Below are 17651 nucleotides of genomic sequence, written 5' to 3'. Positions count from 1 at the left end.
AAACATAGTGACCTTTAAGTTGTTATTTGTGTAGAACTCATTGATAACTTTAAAAAGGTAAGTAATCGTTCTTTTGAATTTTCTCATTTAATCCACATTTACTGAGTTCTCACTGATGTCAGCCATCATGTTAACTAAATGCTTTAGAGAAAAGGGTCATTGAAACAGACAGACTCAAACCAAGTGACTTACTATCTAGCACAAGGGGATAAACCCAGATCTGTGCATGCCTAACACCACAACGCAAGGCATAACATAATAAATATCATAAAAATCATGTTTAATTTGTGAGTTTGGTAGATGGATGATTTTCAACTGAGGAAGATCAGGGTTGGCTGTAGTTGAGATTCTTCTAAAGTGTGGGTGGCTCCATCAGGTCAGGTTGATTCACCTGCATTCCAGATGTCAGGCAGGTGTAGGATATCCTGTGCACACAGCCATTCAACATGTTTTAATGCCTTCGCATTGCTTATGTTGAAAGCACTTGTTTCCAAGATTCAAGGCAGAGACGACTAAGGGGAGAAAACAATGCTTGGTCATTACTTTTAAAAAAATGCAATATGATCCTCTACAAATCAAACATGCTCTTAATATACTATTTTATTGTTTTGAAGGTCTTAAAACATTTGTGGGAGGCTGAAATAAGTATTTTTGGTAGGACTTAGCGAGTATTGAATGGTATTTGTATCTAGAATTTATGTATCAGTGAGCTTTCAGAGAAGATACTAGGTTCTTAGAGAAAAGCCAGGTTAATGTAAGTTGGTGAGGACCAAGGCACCCAGTAAGGGAAGAGAGAGGACTGGCCGGCTGACTTAGATTTGGAAGCCCATATGAGTGGAAGAACCAGCAGGTACAGAAAACAATGAGAGAAGCAGGAGGCAAAGCTAGAAAGATTGGCAGACTTAAGTTCTACCAAACTTAAGGGTACAATTGACAAATGCTGGAATTTCTGACATGTCTTTGGTGAACATGAAATCAAGGTGATCCAAGACGACCTCACTTATACAAGGCAGCAAATGAGTAATTAACACCATTAGGCAAGCAAAATACACACAATATATCCATATATAATGTCGAGTAGTAAGGTGAGATGAAAAAGAGTAAAACTGGGAAAATGAGAGTGGAAAATTCGACATCAGATGGAAAATTTATGGAAGGTCTTTTTTTATTTTTTATTTTTTTATTTTTTGAAACGAAGTCTTGCTCTTGTCACCCAGGCTGGAGTGCAATAGTGCAATCTCTGCTCACTGCAACCTCCGTCTCGGGTTCAAGTGATTCTCCCGCCTCAGCCTCCCTAGTAGCTGGGATTACAGGTGCCCACCACCGCACCCGGCTGGTTTTTTGTATTTTTAGTAGAGATGGGGTTTCACAATGTTGGCCCATGTTGGCCAGGATGGTCTCGAACTCCTGACCTCAGGTGATCCACCCGCCTCAGCCTCCCAATGTGCTGGGATTACAGGCGTGAGCCACCGCACCTGGCCAGAAGGTGTTGTTTTATGAAATGCAGAAATCTGCGTGAAGTGAGGGAGTGAGACATAATAATTGAAGATGGGTAGAGGGGGTGTACTTGGGATATAGCAAGGATGCCAGTGTAGCAGAAACGAGTAGCAGGTAGGGTAGGGTAGGCTGGGGGGGAGGGTATGGAGAGGTCTTTAGAGAGGCAGCCAGAGGCTACACTGGGGACTTGCAGGGGCTGCTAAAATTTTTGGTATTACACTAAGTGTGATGAGAAGCCATTGGTGGGTACTGAGTAGAGGGATGACATGACTAGACTTAACGCCTGAATCGGATCATCCTGGCTGGTGTAGGGTGTAAGCTCAAGAATGAGAAGCAGGGAGACAGGAAGTTGTTTTGACAGTTTTGTGCATTATAATGGTAGTTTGAATTGGGATGGTGGGGACGGAGGTGAAAAGGTGTAGTGAAATTTGGTGAATATTTTGAAAGTACATTTGAAAGAAATTTTTGTATACTGAATGTATGATGTGAAGTCAAGGATGACACCTAGGATTTTGGCTTAAACAACTAAATGAATGAACAACTGGTTTACTGGCATCATGAAGATTTGATCATCCTTTCAATATTTGCTCAAATTTGATAAACCTGCATTTCCCCTCATTCATTTTCAGTTGGCAGATGCACCTTGCTACTGATGGCTGTCAGTGGCCACCGGCGCACTGCTCTATCTGATGTCTGTGTCTCCATCTCTCTTCCACTTGGGTGCCAGCAGCTGAGAGGAATTCATCCTTTCTGCATTCCATTATTTTATAATTTTATGACAGAGGATGTAGCCAAAGTTAGAAAGAAGGTGTTTTTCCTGGACCCACTGAAAACGCAGTGGGTTAACTGAAGATCACGAGCAAGTTTCCCATCTTCAGGGACTGGTCAGCTTTGGAGGTCATTGAAACTGGGAAGGAATCTTACGTGGCTATCCAATTTAGCAAGCAAACTTAATTTTTTTATTTTTCAGAAACAATTAACTGAGAGGACACATCTAGCCTTGTGGCCCTTTTCTCCTTTATCCATGCTTTGTTGTCTGAATTATTCTACACCGTTTGTACAAAACCCATAGCTTTTATGCTGTCCTTCGAGTACCGATGCACTTTATCACACCTGGTAGAAATTTACTAGTCATAAATGGAATTATTTAGGGGATTCTGTACAAATCTAGACAGCCTTTAACTCGAGAACTTATGAAGAAGGTTTATGATGATCATAAGGCTTATGATTATCTTCACTGCGGCAATACACAAACTTGTGTTGTCATCCTGACAGGTGAAGACCAAAAATGAAAGCATACCTACAACCACATTTCTTCAACGTGATAAGTTCCTGGAGATTATTGTTTTAAAAATGTGCTTGCTGTCTGCCACTCTGCTACCAAAAATAGCCAGTCTGAAGGGGCTAAGTGTTAGAGGACATTCCAGGAAACTAGTTCATCAGAGACCACTTGTGACAAAACATTCTTGAATTATTTTTCACTACCTTCTCTCTCTGGCAAATGAAACTAATTTCTGTCAAAAGAGGTAGGTCTTCTTTAAGAATCAAATATGCTTCTTCTTACTGCCAAAACGTGAAATGGAAAAATGAACTTAAGCTAGTAGTTTATCTCAGCCATTACAGAGTATCTAACTATTAATGGGAGTCAATGGCGCCAAACACATAATGTACTGCAATACTATTTTAGGAGGCAGAAGAAAGGATTGGAAGAAAAAATTATTGGCATTTGAACCAGAAAATCTGGTGTCAGGGAACACAGATGTTCTTTGTTAATAGTTCTATAACCTTGAACAAGTTATTTTGCCTTTCTGATCCTGGGTCTTCGGCTATGAAACGCTGCCAAAAATGACTGCTCTGTGTCTTTGTGTCAAAGACTGAAAGCGTCACATCAGTGAAAATTCGGATAGACACACTGCCGCATATAAATCCGGTGCTTTATGATCTCACACTGCACGGATTTGGAAACTACTGCATGTGCACGATTCTCAGTCTAGTTCCCTGCAGGTGAGGGGTTTTTTTTTTTTTTCCGGAAAGAAAACTGTAGCTCTGCCCTGAAGATGAGTCCCACAGAGGTTTTGCAGGGTGGAGTTATCGAGAAATTGACTTCGGGGTGAGTAAAACTAAGATCCGGGGAAGGCTGCAGCCACTTTTCCAGGGTAAGGGGCGGTGTCATTTGCTTCCTCATGCGGCGAGGACGAGAGAGATTATAAGCCACAGAACGTGGCGCCAGGACTCACTAGTATAAACCATTTCAGGAGACGAAGCTCCGACCTCCCAGGGACCAAGATCTTTACCAACAACCCGGGATGCTCACTGCAGGAGGGAGCGGGTGAGGAGGACACAGGGATTCGAGGGCGGGACAAACAGGGAGAGGACACAGGTTCCAGAGACTTCTGTTTTAAGGCTCTGGGGATCCCTGAGAGTGCCCTTGAGGGCTCCAAGCGCGGGGAGCGAGAGCCGGGAAGTGGCGGTTACAGTCCCGGGTCCCGCGCCCTTTCCCGCTCCACTGCTCAGCCAGTTCGGGCGCGCCCAGGGCACCCGCCTCGCGCACCCCTAAGCCCACGCGGGTCTCGGCTCAGACTGTCGCACTCCACCCGGGCGGCGCCACATCCCACCGGCCCATCCAGTAACAGTTTCTGCACCCGCGGCCTCTCCCCTCCCCGCTCCTTCCCCGCTCACGAGAGCCGCAGTGCTGCGCCGTTTGGAGAGGGGTCATCCGCCCCGGAACCGACGTGAGCGCGGGGCCGGCCCGTGGAGGCGGCTGAGGGATCCCCCACTTCCAGCCCACCCGCTCGGAGCCGAACACCGAGCTCCGTCCCGCTGATCCGCGCCCCCAACCCACCCCGCGCCCGCGCCCGCGCCCGCGCCCCGTCACCCCCGCCGCGCCGCTCCTCCCTCCCGCCCCCTCGCTTCCCCGGCCCCCCTTCCGCGGCGCGGCTCTCACGCGCAGCCGAATTCGGCGCCGCCTCCTTCAGAGCCGAGCCGGCGGCTCCACCGAACAGCCGCGCCTGCCGCCGCCGCCGCCGCCGAACCTTCCGCATTCCCTCCCCGTCCCGCCCCCCAGCCCCAGGCGCCCGGGACCCCTCCCTCCTTTCCCCCTCTCCCTCCCGCCCCCTCCGCGCTCTCTTTACCTGCAGCCAGAGCCCGGCCCGCCAGCCGGGCCGGCAGGAGGGCGGCGGCGGCACAACCATGAGCTTTGAGGGCGGCCACGGCGGCAGTCGGTGTCGCGGGGCGGAGAGCGGGGACGCCGAGCCTCCCCCGCAACCTCCCCCGCCGCCGCCGCCGCCGCCGCCGCCAGGAGAGCCGGCCCCGGTCCCCGCGGCCCCGCGCTACCTGCCGCCGCTGTCCGCCGCGTCCCCCGAGACCCCCGAGCGCGCCGCGGGGCCAAGCGAGCCGCTAGAGGAGGTGGCCCCGCGGTGCAGGGGCGCGGACGAGCTGCCGCCCCCGCCGCTGCCCCTGCAGCCCGCCGGCCAGGAAGTGGCGGCGGCCGGCGACTCCGGGGAAGGTCCGAGGCGCCTCCCGGAGGCGGCGGCAGCGAAAGGCGGCCCCGGGGAGTCTGAGGCCGGCGCGGGCGGCGAGGGCGAGCGGCGGGGCGCCGGAGACCAGCCCGAGACGCGCTCGGTGTGCAGCAGCCGCAGCAGCAGCAGTGGCGGCGGCGACCAGCGCGCTGGGCACCAGCACCAGCACCACCAGCCCATCTGCAAGATCTGCTTCCAGGGCGCGGAGCAGGTAAGGCCCTGCGGGACCCCGAGGCAGCCGGTGGCAGCTCCAGCTCGCGCCGGTCAAGCTTTCAGCACCACGGACAGCGCACGTATACCTCCCAGTTTGCCTCCAGTGAGGCTCGTCAGATTCTGCCCTGTGAGCGCTGGCTCCAATATGCCTTCCCCTTTCCCTTCCTGTGAAGGCAAATAAAAATGTCCCAGTGGCGAATACTGGGTTTAATTTCATCTACACTTTCTTTTTCCCTCCTGGCTTAGCAGCTACATGTTCCTCAGGTGCTTTAGTGATAATGCCAAAAGTAGCTTTTGTGAATTATTCGATGGATTTTGGTTTATGCTTAGAAGCAAACCTGTCAGATGTAAGGTGAAGTCCGTTTTCTACAGCTGTATCTTGAGACGGATGTCATATCAACCAGAAAGGGCAGAGTCTTTCCTTACTGCAAATTTGGGTGACTTAATCTCACGGATGTGAAAAGCATGTGATAGTTTTTACAAGAGAAATAGGAATGGACTTTGAAAGAAGGGCTATTACGCCAACAATTTATATTTTGTCAGCAACACAATTCTAAAATTATAAACACCATTGTAGGTGCATGCAAACTTATATGAGAGTAATCATGCAGAGGAAAGGATAGCATATGTCCCTTACGAATGCGTGGTCTGAGAAAAGATTAGGTGTAATGTTTTTAAAAGTAAGGAAATTGCATAAGAATATACAGGCTTTCAGGAATATAGTGGCCTAAGTCAATATTTATGATGCTACATTTAGAAAAAAAAAGCATAATGCCGCTTTATGGGATGCCATGCGTTTCTTCTTTAGCAATGATTAAGAATAACTGCAGAGGAAATGCATCTGACCATCCACTTAAAAGTTATTAAAGAGATTTAATAGTACAGCTTTCCCCCATGGGTATTGGGAGCTATATCTTGCAGACATTTTGTATGTTGGTAGAACATTTATGTCATAACTCTAAACAATATCTTTGAAATAGTTTTAAGACTTTAGTTTCATTCCAATCAGAGGTATAAAATTTTAATTTCATTTCCTAGGATAGAGTCTGATGCTGTATCCTGAGTAAATGGCTTTGAAAGAAAAGAAAGGAAGCATTAGGTTTTTAAAATAGAGACACAGACACAAATATTCACACTGAGCTGTTTTCTTTTTAGGGTGAGTTGTTGAACCCCTGCCGATGTGATGGGTCAGTTCGGTATACACATCAGCTGTGCCTGCTAAAGTGGATCAGTGAGAGAGGTTCCTGGACCTGTGAACTCTGCTGTTATAGATACCATGTTATAGCCATTAAAATGAAACAACCTTGCCAGGTAAGCAGTTGCAACATTTATTTTTCCTGAAATAATTTTGTTAACATGAATGCACTTAAGCTTAGTTATTACTAAGGATATTTACTTATGCTACTTGAAAACATTTTGTGAAAATTACACTGAAACCAAGATTTAGAATTTGTAAACATGTGTTTTGAGAAAGCCATGACATTTTATCTGAGAAACTCAAAAGACATTTTAATCGAATGGTTTCCTTTATTAATTTTTTACTTATTGATAAAATGATACCAGTCTTTTTTGTAAAAAGGCAAGTTGGTAAAATGACTTATACCACACTTAAATCAATTTTATTCATTAGAAATGTTACACAATTGATTTTATTAATATTTTGTTAACTTAAGCATTTAAGCTCTAATGGGCTCCATTTATGGAGCACAGATACAAGTAAAACAAAACTTCACTGGTATGAAAACTTTGGTTGAACCTATTAGTTCTAATCTGAACGTTATTTCCACTTAACCAGGCTTGCTTTTTCATATGCTGTTCTTTCGCAGTTAAATTTTGACTGATTTTCTTCTTTGCTGTGTTCAACTACATAGTGGATGCAGAAGTATTCCCAACAGTTACTCTCAATAATACTACTGAAATAGTATTCTTACATATTCTTAAACTTTTTGTGTATAATCACATAATAACATAATACACATAAATCTACAAATGCCCTGGAAAATAGGCCTAAAATTTATTATGAAACAGATTCAGGTTCTTTGAACAGACAGGTAGAATATAAAATATTAAGAATGACATCTTAAGGAAAAGCAGAATAATGTGTAATTAATGTTATCTGGTAGGCTGAAGTTAAGTAGACATAAAAGAATAGGGTTCAAAACAGAGACAAAGGAGTAATAGAAGGAAAAAGAATAGGGAATTGCAAAGTTGGGAGGGGAAAAAGTAATAAACTCTCGTGTTCCCTGTTGCTATCTAAATCACCCAATTTGGTTTTTATTCAGCAATGTAATATAGGTGGAACTACCAGTGTTTTCAAAAGGAACCTGGAAGCTGAATTACTAGTGCACTAATAATTTAAATTTCATAGTTTAAAATTTTTGCATCCTTTATATAGTTTGCAATTAATTTGCATCTCTGATAGTCTCAATTTAATGCATGATTAGCAAGCACAAAATGAAAATATGTATTTCTCAAGCTGACCTAGGGCTTATGAATAATTTGGAAAGAGAAAGCATAAATAATATGGATGAGTGATATTATCATGCTGAAGACAGGCAGAAACCTGACACCTTTTCCCAGAACCTCTGATTGAACTACTTGGGTATCAATTGATGAATCCATCATAGTTGTCTTGAAAAACAGATGAAACCATTTTCAAAGACTAGTATATAGGTAGTATAATTGGATCTACAACAGTTTTATCAATAGAAGTGTGTGGGAAAATAAGAAATGAGAGAGTTTTGGGCTCTAGAGAAAAGTTCCATGAGAAGAGCTATGGTCAGACACTCATTGGCTGACACAGAAGACTATTTCAAGAGCTTGAACTTATGGCAACTATATGTTAATTCATTTGGAATGATGAATTTTGAAGTAAATAGAGATAAGTACCTGATGGACATTTTAAAATAGAGAGGAGATAAAGAACTGGGGCAAAAAAAAAATACTATTTACTAATTTTAATCCTATAGCAAAAAGAATTGGTTACTACTGTCTCTTGCTTCATTTAAAAAAGATTCAATAGTTATTTTTAAAAAGTAGCTCCCAAACTGTGCATATGATTTTCCTTTTCCCCAAAAAGAACTAAAACCCCAAAACTAATCTGGTACTACTAGCATATTTATGATTAATTTTATTATGACATCTGTAAATACTACTATTATCTGTAACCTGATCTGATTGTTGTAGTGACCTACAAAATCATATGTAGAAACAAAGTTGATATGAATGTGATGATGATAGCTCAGAACATGCTGGAGATGAAATAACTTTCCAGGACTACATCAGATACATATGTATCTGTGTGAGGCCAATCCCTTGTGAATAGGTGATTTCCTGGATGTAGAACAGAACAGAGAACAAATATTAATATTCACAAATACTTTGCCATGCACTGTTCTAAATGCTTTACGTATATGGATACTGATATTTAATCTTCATGACAAATCTATGAGGTGAGGAATATTTCTATTTTACTCAAAGGGAAACTGAGGCACAGTAAAGTTAAGTAACTTCTACTAGGTACCTATCTAGTAAAAGGCAAAGCCAAGATTCAGACTTAGTCAGTCTGGCCCAGGGTCCACTGTCTTAGCCGCCCTGTTGGAGAGTGTGCTTCTCAGTCCCATCCTAGCCACCTTCATGTTTCTGGATCTGTCAGGACTTGTCCTGGAAAAGGCTGTAGCAAGCAGGAAATAGTTTCAGCCTGGGTCTCTAAGATGGTTTGGGAAGGTTTTGACTGTCTACTGTTGCATAATAAACCACCTCAATACTTAGTGCTTTAAACAACAACTGTCATTTGTGATCTGTTAAGAGTCTGTGGGTTGATGGAGGTCAGCTGAGATGTCTTTCTCTGCATGCACCATCACCTGGAGCTATCATCATCCAGAGGCTTAACCAGATTGGAACATCCAAGAAAGCTTGCTCATTTGACCTGGTTTTCGTGCTGGCTGTTGGCTGGAAGCTCAGTTGGGGCTGCCACCTGGTGTGTCAGTTCTCCCTCCATGTGGCTGCTGCTTTTCACTGTGATAGCTGGGTTCCAAGACCATGAAAGTGAAAATTACAAATCTCTTTAAGGCATAGCCTTGGAAGTGATGTGGTTCACCATCTACTGCATTCTTTTGTGTAAAGCTAGACAGAGGCCTAACTCAGATTCAAGAGAAGGGGAAATAGACTCCACTTCTGGAGTCTGGCACTTCTTTTAAAGAGAGTGGCCATCTTTATCCACCATAGGAGTTAGCTTCTAAAATGGCCATGCCTTCCTGACCTGGTCTCTGCATTTGGTCCTCATGAAGTCCAGGTAGATCAGCACATATCACCATAACTTCCTTTCCAGGGCTCTGAACTAAAGGAGGTTAAAACAATGTATGCAAGAACTCACCAGTGGTGCTTGATGTGTATCCTCAAGCACTTTCACAAGCAAGTATTGCCATGTTGTATTTCCTTGTGCTCAGAGGAAGGTGAGGACAGAGAAGGGCAAAGAGCAGTTATCAGGCAGTAGGTATGTGTGAGGAAAACACGCTGCAGTGAGCCTAACACCTTAGTTTCCCTTGTTTTTCTCATTGAGATTTGAATTCTTTGAGAATTGGAGTCTAACCTCCCAATTTCATTGGATTTCAATGATGCCTGGCAGCATGACCCAATAGAAAGCTAGCAGATGTATCCTGTACAACGTAGTTAAACCTTAATTGCCATATCATTAGCAGTAGGAGTTAATTAAGACATTTGAGGTAACTAAAATGCATTTACCTTCCTATCTACTGGCAGAATCTATTTTATTTAGTAACGTATCCAAGATGATGCATTAAGGGCAATTTGAGAGTAAAGGCTAGTTCCGTTTTGAATCTGGCCTAAAATTAGTGAAATACGTGGACATGTAAGATCAATTTTATTTTGAAATGTTGGGAGCATTATACATTAATTAAGCCATATTCCAGTTTATGAATGGCTTCAGTATTTTTTCCAGAGGCATGGTGGATCTTTGAAGATATAACGTTTATGGGATAAAGTACTGTATGTGAAATTTTAAACTTTCTATAAAAGACAGACTGTACTGCCTAAACAAAGAAAAAGCTATGTAAATGGAAGGTAATATCTGTTAGTTTAGATAAGCTACTTAAACTCTTTGCATCTCCATTGACTCATCTTCAAAAAGGAGATGACAGTGCTACCTGTCTTATACCTTATTTTGAGAATTAGACATATAAATATGTGTAAAATGCTTAGAGTGACACCTGTCCCATATCAGGTGCCATTTAAATGCTGGCTCTGGATATTATGATCTGTTCAGTCAGCTAAGGGATGGGACCTTCACTTGCTCACTGCCACAGGTCCTTCTTGTTTATTTCTCATTGTGTCACCAAAGTGAAGTTCATGGCTTCGCTTTCCATATCCTTCTTTACCCTTGGATTTTTATTCCCTGCTTTTTCTGGGATCCCACCTCAGTTTCTGACCAAATCAGTGGACATCCGTGATGAATGAATCAGCATTTTTAAAAGCAGGTGTAATGAGATATGATGATCTCAGTGCAGTGAGCATATTTACTCTCCAGATGTCTCTCACCGTGGGTCTTATTTATGTCCTTATTGGAGTCTACTCATAATTGGAGCAAGGAGATGCTCTTAAATGTGGCCAAGCACAGGGCAGCACTATTCAAGGTCAGGCAGCCATACTTTGTTTATGCTTTAGAACAGCCCCTGTCAGGTGGGGTGCATGTAACCTGTGAGTAGGTAGGAGGTCAGAGAAGTCTGAGATTTCTGGGGGACAGTCACAGAAGGGGTAATGGCTGATCATCAGTCAAAGGGAGTCAAAGGGAATCATGGTGTTCACCAACTTTCCTTCTTCCTCCTTCATTGCTTGGAACACCGAAGGCCTGCCTTGCCTACTTGGGAAGGGTTAGAAACTTGCGTGTGGTCCATAGACCTTTTCAGGGATTAGTCTTTGGCCATTGTTATTGGCCTATACTGTTTTTTATTAGCTTTTCCCTTACTCATTTTCCTTTAAACTCTTCTAATGTGCTGTCAGCAGCAGATCTTCTTATAGCAGTAAGAATGACTGGGAAGTCTCTTAGCAAGGAGAAGGACTTGAGATTATTTTTGATTTTCATCCATGTTCTTAAAACCCTGGGATTCATCATAATGGATTTGAATCAGAGGGGAATTAGATAGCAGGTGGGTTTATTTGGCTGTCCTTCTTAGGTACAGCTTCCAGACCTTCTTGTAAGACATACATAGAACTTTAATTAACTTTCTGAGGAACGCGTGGTCATTACTTTTCTAAATGGGGCTCCATCATGAAAGGGGCATTTCCACCTTCAGAACTGATTGTTAGTAGGATGTAGCTGATGCACTAGGAGGAGCTGACAAATTATCATTGAAAACTGACTTTGGTTTTGAAAATGTATCAAGAAAACATCAGAGCATGAACTGTATCAGCATTGCGTGCTGTCATTTGAAATCATTCAAGACATTTGCATTTCATGGCTTAAAAATGTCTGCATATGTGCAGCCTGTGACATGGTGAGCCACCCCTTTGACTTTTTCTCTAACTGCTGCTCTTAGTTCCATTCTCTGCAGATTTAATAGCAGATGACAAGCTGAGGGGAGATGTTTTTTATTACCATGGCTGAATAACTAAAAAACAATGCTGAGATGTAATATTTAAACGTCTATCCTGGCATATTTTGGAGGTAACTAAAAATGTCAAAATGAGCAGCACATCACGAGGCAATTTTCTCACCTTAGGAGTTAATTTTGTTTCATTTGCTTACTAATTTTCAAAACATAAGAATGTGTATTTTACTCACTAGAAGAAATGAATGATTTTCTGCTGAATAAAATATGTAAATTTTACTTTGTATACTACTATAGCCATCTTATTTACTGTACAGACTACATATACAGTGATTTCACAATTTCTCCTAAGCCAGATGGTTCTGAAACACTGGTAAAAGGAGCCAAAGGTCATTTAGGGCATTGTGCCCTGGTATTTGCTTTTAAACTATGTAGAATGAGGCTTGGGGACAATGTGTACCCTATAGGTGATACCCTTCAGGACTTTCTTCTCTACATATCTTCTACTTTTCTACATTTTCCAGCCCTTTTAAGTGCATTTCCCTTTGGACACCTTCCTCTTCTGTGCTTTGTTTGCCCCTCCACCCAGCTTCCTGTAGAAGAAAGAACATCCTAGGCTGAAATGGGTCGACTTACGGGTTAAAGCAAGTCAGGATGACAAGAAGATTTGGCAGTTGTTGGGTAGAGGAGCCTTGTCATGGCTCCAACCTGTCTTCACTTGATAACATTTGTATTACTATTTAAATTAGTGGTTAGAAGGCTTTTCCTCTGAAGGGTCAGACAGGAAATATTTTAGGCTAGGAGGGCCATTATAAGCTACTGTCCTAGTATGAAAGCTGCCACAGACACTGTATAAATAAATGAGCATAGCTGTGTTCCAGTAAAACTTTACTTATAGCGACTGAAATTTGAATTTCATATCATCTTAATGTGTCAAGAAATAGTATTCTTTTTTTAAAAAATGTTTCCCCTGCCATGTAAAAATGTAAAAACTCATGGGCCACACAAAAACAGGTAGCGAGCTGGGTTCACTCAGCTGCATTTGGTAGTAATTTAAACACATGGAGTATTGATTTGGACTTAGGTTTTTATAACCTCTTAGAAAATTCAATGGGTGGGATGTTTCTAAATTTCTATGTTTCTTTGTAATTTTGAATGAACTTATTATAAACTTATATTATTTAGAAAACGGTGGCATTTTAGCTCCATAAAGAAATGCTATTAACTTTTCCATATTAAATATTGAAACCATTGCTTCTTTGAAACAGTTTCTTGGTCGTATCAGATTCAAATCCTAAATTCTGAGGAGTCACTTTGGTTAAGTCAGGAGTGGAAAGCAGGGGCATCTCAGAATAAGTGTCCTTGGAACAGGCCACTGTCCTCCTCTCCGTGAGTCCTGGAATACATTTTAAAGAATGCTCTTACCCCGCCCCAGGCTGTCTGCAGTGCAGTAAATATCCTTGGAATATTCCCTTCTGAATGTCTTGAAATGAGATTACTTTAATTTGCTTAGAGTTTCTGGGCTTGTATTCTGAGGGACAAGCATAGCAATGAGTGGGACAGGTTTTAGAGCACATTATATAACACAGCTCAATATTGCTGACATTCATTTTCTTGGTCACTTTGTGGGCATTCAGTGAATATTTGTGGTATGAATGAATAGATGCATACCTGAGTGTTTTTGTAAGGTGGCAAGAACCATGGAGGTTATATTATTTCTGAGTGAGAATATGATTTAGGGAAAACAAATTGCATTCATTACTCACACATTAGCCATCTAATAGTTGTTAATTTTCAACTTGTATCTCAAGTTGATCTTCTAATAATGCTATTCTCAAGTTGCCTTGGCAAGTATGTTCAGTTCTTCAGACCATAGGAAAAAAGCCTTGAGAGTAACACAGGGATCTATTTTTTAAAACCTAGAATTTTTTTTTTTTATAAAAGCTTCCAGTGAGACATATCTGCTCTTTTCAAAAAATAAAATGTCATGAAAAAAGTCTGTGAATGTGGAATTACCCATGTGTGACACCCTCACTTTCTTGAGATTGTCACTGGTTGAAGGGTTTCTTCTAGCATTTGTTCAGGGAATTTGAATAATTTGCTGGAAATTTTACTGTATGATCATGGATATAGATGAGCTGCTAAGAGCGTCTACTGGATATAAATTTTTGGTGTGAAATCTGCCACCTGGCTGAAAACAAGGTGACTTTTTTGATGAGCAGTTTGCACAGTTGTAACATAACTTCAAAAATGATTTTCCACCGGTGAATACGATACTCAAACCCAGGGAGATGTAGCCAGAGAACAGGCTATTTCCTCCTCACTAATTTCCTGCTTTGCCTTGGCGTGTAGCTGTGCTGTGATGTGACTGATGTTTTGCTAAAGGGATTGGTATAAAGGAAACTCGTCTTCTTTCTATTTTGGGACCTTCTGAGAGTAGAATGGGATGACTCTGAGGGCAAAATGAGAGTACTTCCGACCCTTCAGAATAGCAGGGAATGGACTGATGAGTAGATAATCACCTACAATTACAAGTAAATGGATGGCAGACACAGAGGAGTTGGCCAAGAAAAACTGCACTGTGGTTTGTGCTTTCTGTATCCTTGGATATCTGACAACATCTTCCCTGTGAGCATAACTCATAATTCAAAAGCTGTTCCACATGATTTAGCCAAATGAAATTGATGTAAGAAGAGGTGGACTGGAACCTGTTATATGATAAGACATGACAAGGACCCGGAAACATTTCTATATCGGCAAAGTCAATAAGGGAACTTATTTAGGACACATTTCTTATTCCATCCTTCCCTTAGGAGTGGAATGCTTTGCAAACTACTATCTAAAAAGATGCTTTCTCTTTAGTTTTTACCTCTTTGAGTTGGTTCATTTTGACTGATGGCACCTGTACAATGGATGTCCCTTCCTTATAATGATAGAGTTCCATTGTTGCCTTAGTGTGTCTTTTAGTTTTTCTTCCTTTTCGGTATACTGATTTGGTGCAGGTGGCCAAGTGCTTAATTTGGGCATGGGGTGTCGGGGGTGGGGAGGATGCCGCCCATAAGTATCCAGCTCTTATTCCAGGAACCCGCCTGGCACTCCTTTGTTTGATATGATCTTGTGATTGTGCAATATTTCATCTCCTTACTCCATTTGTGTCATGATTCTAAGCTATAGAATCATTCAAATGAATAAAGAATTGTTTCAGAACACTTACACAGGCTTGTCTTGGTTTGTTCAACCTGTTAGAAAAGATTTTAAGAAGGAAGCATCTTTCACACAACGTGAGGGGATTTTTCTTATATTCTTATTAACCAATCTTCCAAAGCCCGCAGGAAATAATTTTGCCCTATTCTCTTTCCCCCAACTCTCTACCTAGTATTAACTTGTTTCCTATGTTATATTTGTAGATTTTTAAAAAATCATAAATATGTATACAAGTGCCCTATTTTTTTAAATAAAGGAAATAAAAATCTTAGAGTAGTGAAGAACACAGGATTTGCCAGGCCTGTATTGAGCATTCAGTAAATACTGTCTTATCCTTCTTCCATCTCTTTCTTCCTTTTCCTAACATCATCTGACTCTCATTTTTTGTGTGGGAATGAGTAGGTGGGAGGTTTCCAGTGAGACCTCCAGCCCCATGGAAAGAAGGAGAAGGGCACAGTGAATAGGGTGGAAGTCTTTGCCTGCATGGCATTCTCTGGACCAACCATGCCACGCTTTCTTCCCCTGGAAGCAGAAAGAAATTTTGAATGCAAAACCACCTTTCTGTCTCCTCCTAAACAGTCTTTGCTTTCACAGTGGGCTCTCTCAGTCAACACTACCATCGCTTCTATTAAATTCATTTTCAAATCTAGACAAGGTTTTCAGCAATTTGAGAAGTAATTGAAAGACATTAAAACATGCTAAGCCAACAAGATTACAACTAACTGTGCCAAAATTTTTTGGGTAGCTGTGGGTGACATGGTTCCTAGGCTATGGAGTGAAAGACACTTTGATATTGGAAAAATTTTGAGTGATTTGGTGAACCATATAAGGATGGGTGATGAATCTCCCTGCCTCCTGTCTGCTTACTGCCCTCAACCTGAATACTACTAAGACTGAAAGTCATATTTGTTACAGAAAAGAAAACTTGAAAGATAAATATGCTTCTTTATTTTGGACGTGATTAAGCTCTACTACAGTAAGCTTCAGGTAAAAACACCAACCATCCCTTGAATTGCCTGTGGGGAGAATTCCAGTATGAAGTGATGATGGATGCATGATTATTCATATAATGTGACACAGTGACAGATCGGTGTGTGTTTATTTTTGGTCTGGAAGATGATTTTACTCATGTTCTAGAGGTAACCTCAAAGTATTCTTTGTTGTTTTCTCCTATGTTACTCATAGTAGAAATTGGTACTTTTAAATTGATAATTGGTACTTTTTCATTCTTCTTTCATTTATTCAACACGTTAACCACTACTACATAGCAGACACTGTTCTAGGCTGTAGAGTTACAGAGTTGGTTAAAACAAGCAGGGCCTCTGCTTCTAGACCTTAAATTATTGATAGTAAGGAACAGAAGAAAAGCAAGTGAGCAAACAAATACAAAAAGTAGCTAATTATAGATTGTGTTAATGATGCTAATGGAAATAAACTGGGTGTGAGAGTTAATTTTATGTGTCATGGGGAGCCCAGGTATTTGGTCAGACAATATTCTGGGTATGTCTGTGAGAGTGTTTCTGGGCAGATGAACACTGGAATTGGTAGACTGATAAAGCACACTCGAAAGCAGATGGCCTCCCTCATGTGGGAGAGCTGCAGCCAGACAGTTCAAAGCCTGACTAGAACAAAAAGGCTGACCTTCCCTTGACTGAGAGAGAACTCAGCTTACCTGTTTTCAAGCTGGAACGTCATTATTTTCTTTGGACTTCAGCTGAAACACTGGATCTTTCTGGGTCTGGAATGTATCAGCCTTTGGACTAGTAGGCTTTCAGATCTGTGCTTTCAGCTGTCTTGATTCTCATGCCTTTGGACTTGAACTGGAACCGCAATCTTGGCTCTTTTGAGTGTCCAGCTTGCTGATTGCAGATCTTGGGACTTGTCAGCTTCCATAGTTGTGTGAGCCAATTCCTTATAATTACTCTCTTTACACACACACACACACACACACACACACGTGTGTATACAGGCAGTTCCCAACTTACAATGGTTTGACTTATAATTTTTCAATTTCATGATGGTGTGAAAGTGATATGCATTCAGCATGCTCCTCAGCTTACAATGGGGTAATGTTGGGACATAAGTAAATGAACATCGTTATATGTTCCTCACACTCATATGTATACATATACACATATGTACACACACACACACACACACACACATCCTATTGGTTTTGTTTCTCTGGTGAAACCTGACAAATATACTGGATGATTAAAAAGAGTATGCTAAAATGGATCATGTGATACTTGATTAGAGTGGGGTACATTCTTATAAACTCATGCTTTGCTTAAGCATAAGTTTATATAAACTATACATTTGTAACTATTTCTATATTGACAATACATTTGTAATCATTTCTATATTTCATAGATATGTAACCATTTCTATATAAATGATTACATATAGAAATATATGTAATCATAGAAATTTACATATCTTTGAAATGTATATACATGTTACATATAGAAATTTCTGTATGTATTTCTAAGTGTTTCTATATATATCCATTTCTATGTTGATAGAAATGGTTTATATAGTTTATATAAACTCAGGCTTAAGCAAAGCATGAGTTTGTATCGATGTACTCCACTCTAATCAAATATCACATGATCAATTTTATCTCTATTGATAGACATGGTTAAATATAGAA

General features: G+C 41.5%; 1 protein-coding gene and 1 long non-coding RNA gene across 3 annotated transcripts in view; one reads left to right on the top strand and one right to left on the bottom strand.

Annotated features, from left to right (window-relative positions):
- Nucleotides 1-259: 259 nt before the first annotated feature.
- On the bottom strand, nt 260-4802 carry LOC129037400 (uncharacterized). 2 transcript variants are annotated; one of them, XR_008502791.1, is made up of 2 exons: nt 4629-4802; nt 260-512 (listed from the first exon to the last, which is right to left on the bottom strand). It is a non-coding gene; the product is annotated as an uncharacterized LOC129037400 (long non-coding RNA). The 2 variants fall into 2 exon arrangements; XR_008502792.1 differs by lacking the exon at nt 4629-4802 and adding an exon at nt 4177-4360.
- Nucleotides 4687-17651, top strand: part of MARCHF11 (membrane associated ring-CH-type finger 11) — a 113087-nt gene continuing 100122 nt past the window's right edge. Inside the window, exons 1-2 of the mRNA XM_054489485.1 lie at nt 4687-5226; nt 6384-6539. Of these exons, the coding sequence (XP_054345460.1) occupies nt 4687-5226; nt 6384-6539 (696 nt within the window). The remainder of the gene's footprint in view (nt 5227-6383; nt 6540-17651) is intronic.

The sequence above is a fragment of the Pongo pygmaeus genome, chromosome 4 (genome assembly GCF_028885625.2).
Source record: "Pongo pygmaeus isolate AG05252 chromosome 4, NHGRI_mPonPyg2-v2.0_pri, whole genome shotgun sequence".
Classification (NCBI taxonomy): Eukaryota; Metazoa; Chordata; class Mammalia; order Primates; family Hominidae; genus Pongo; species Pongo pygmaeus.
This window is presented reverse-complemented; position numbering and strand designations above follow the sequence as displayed.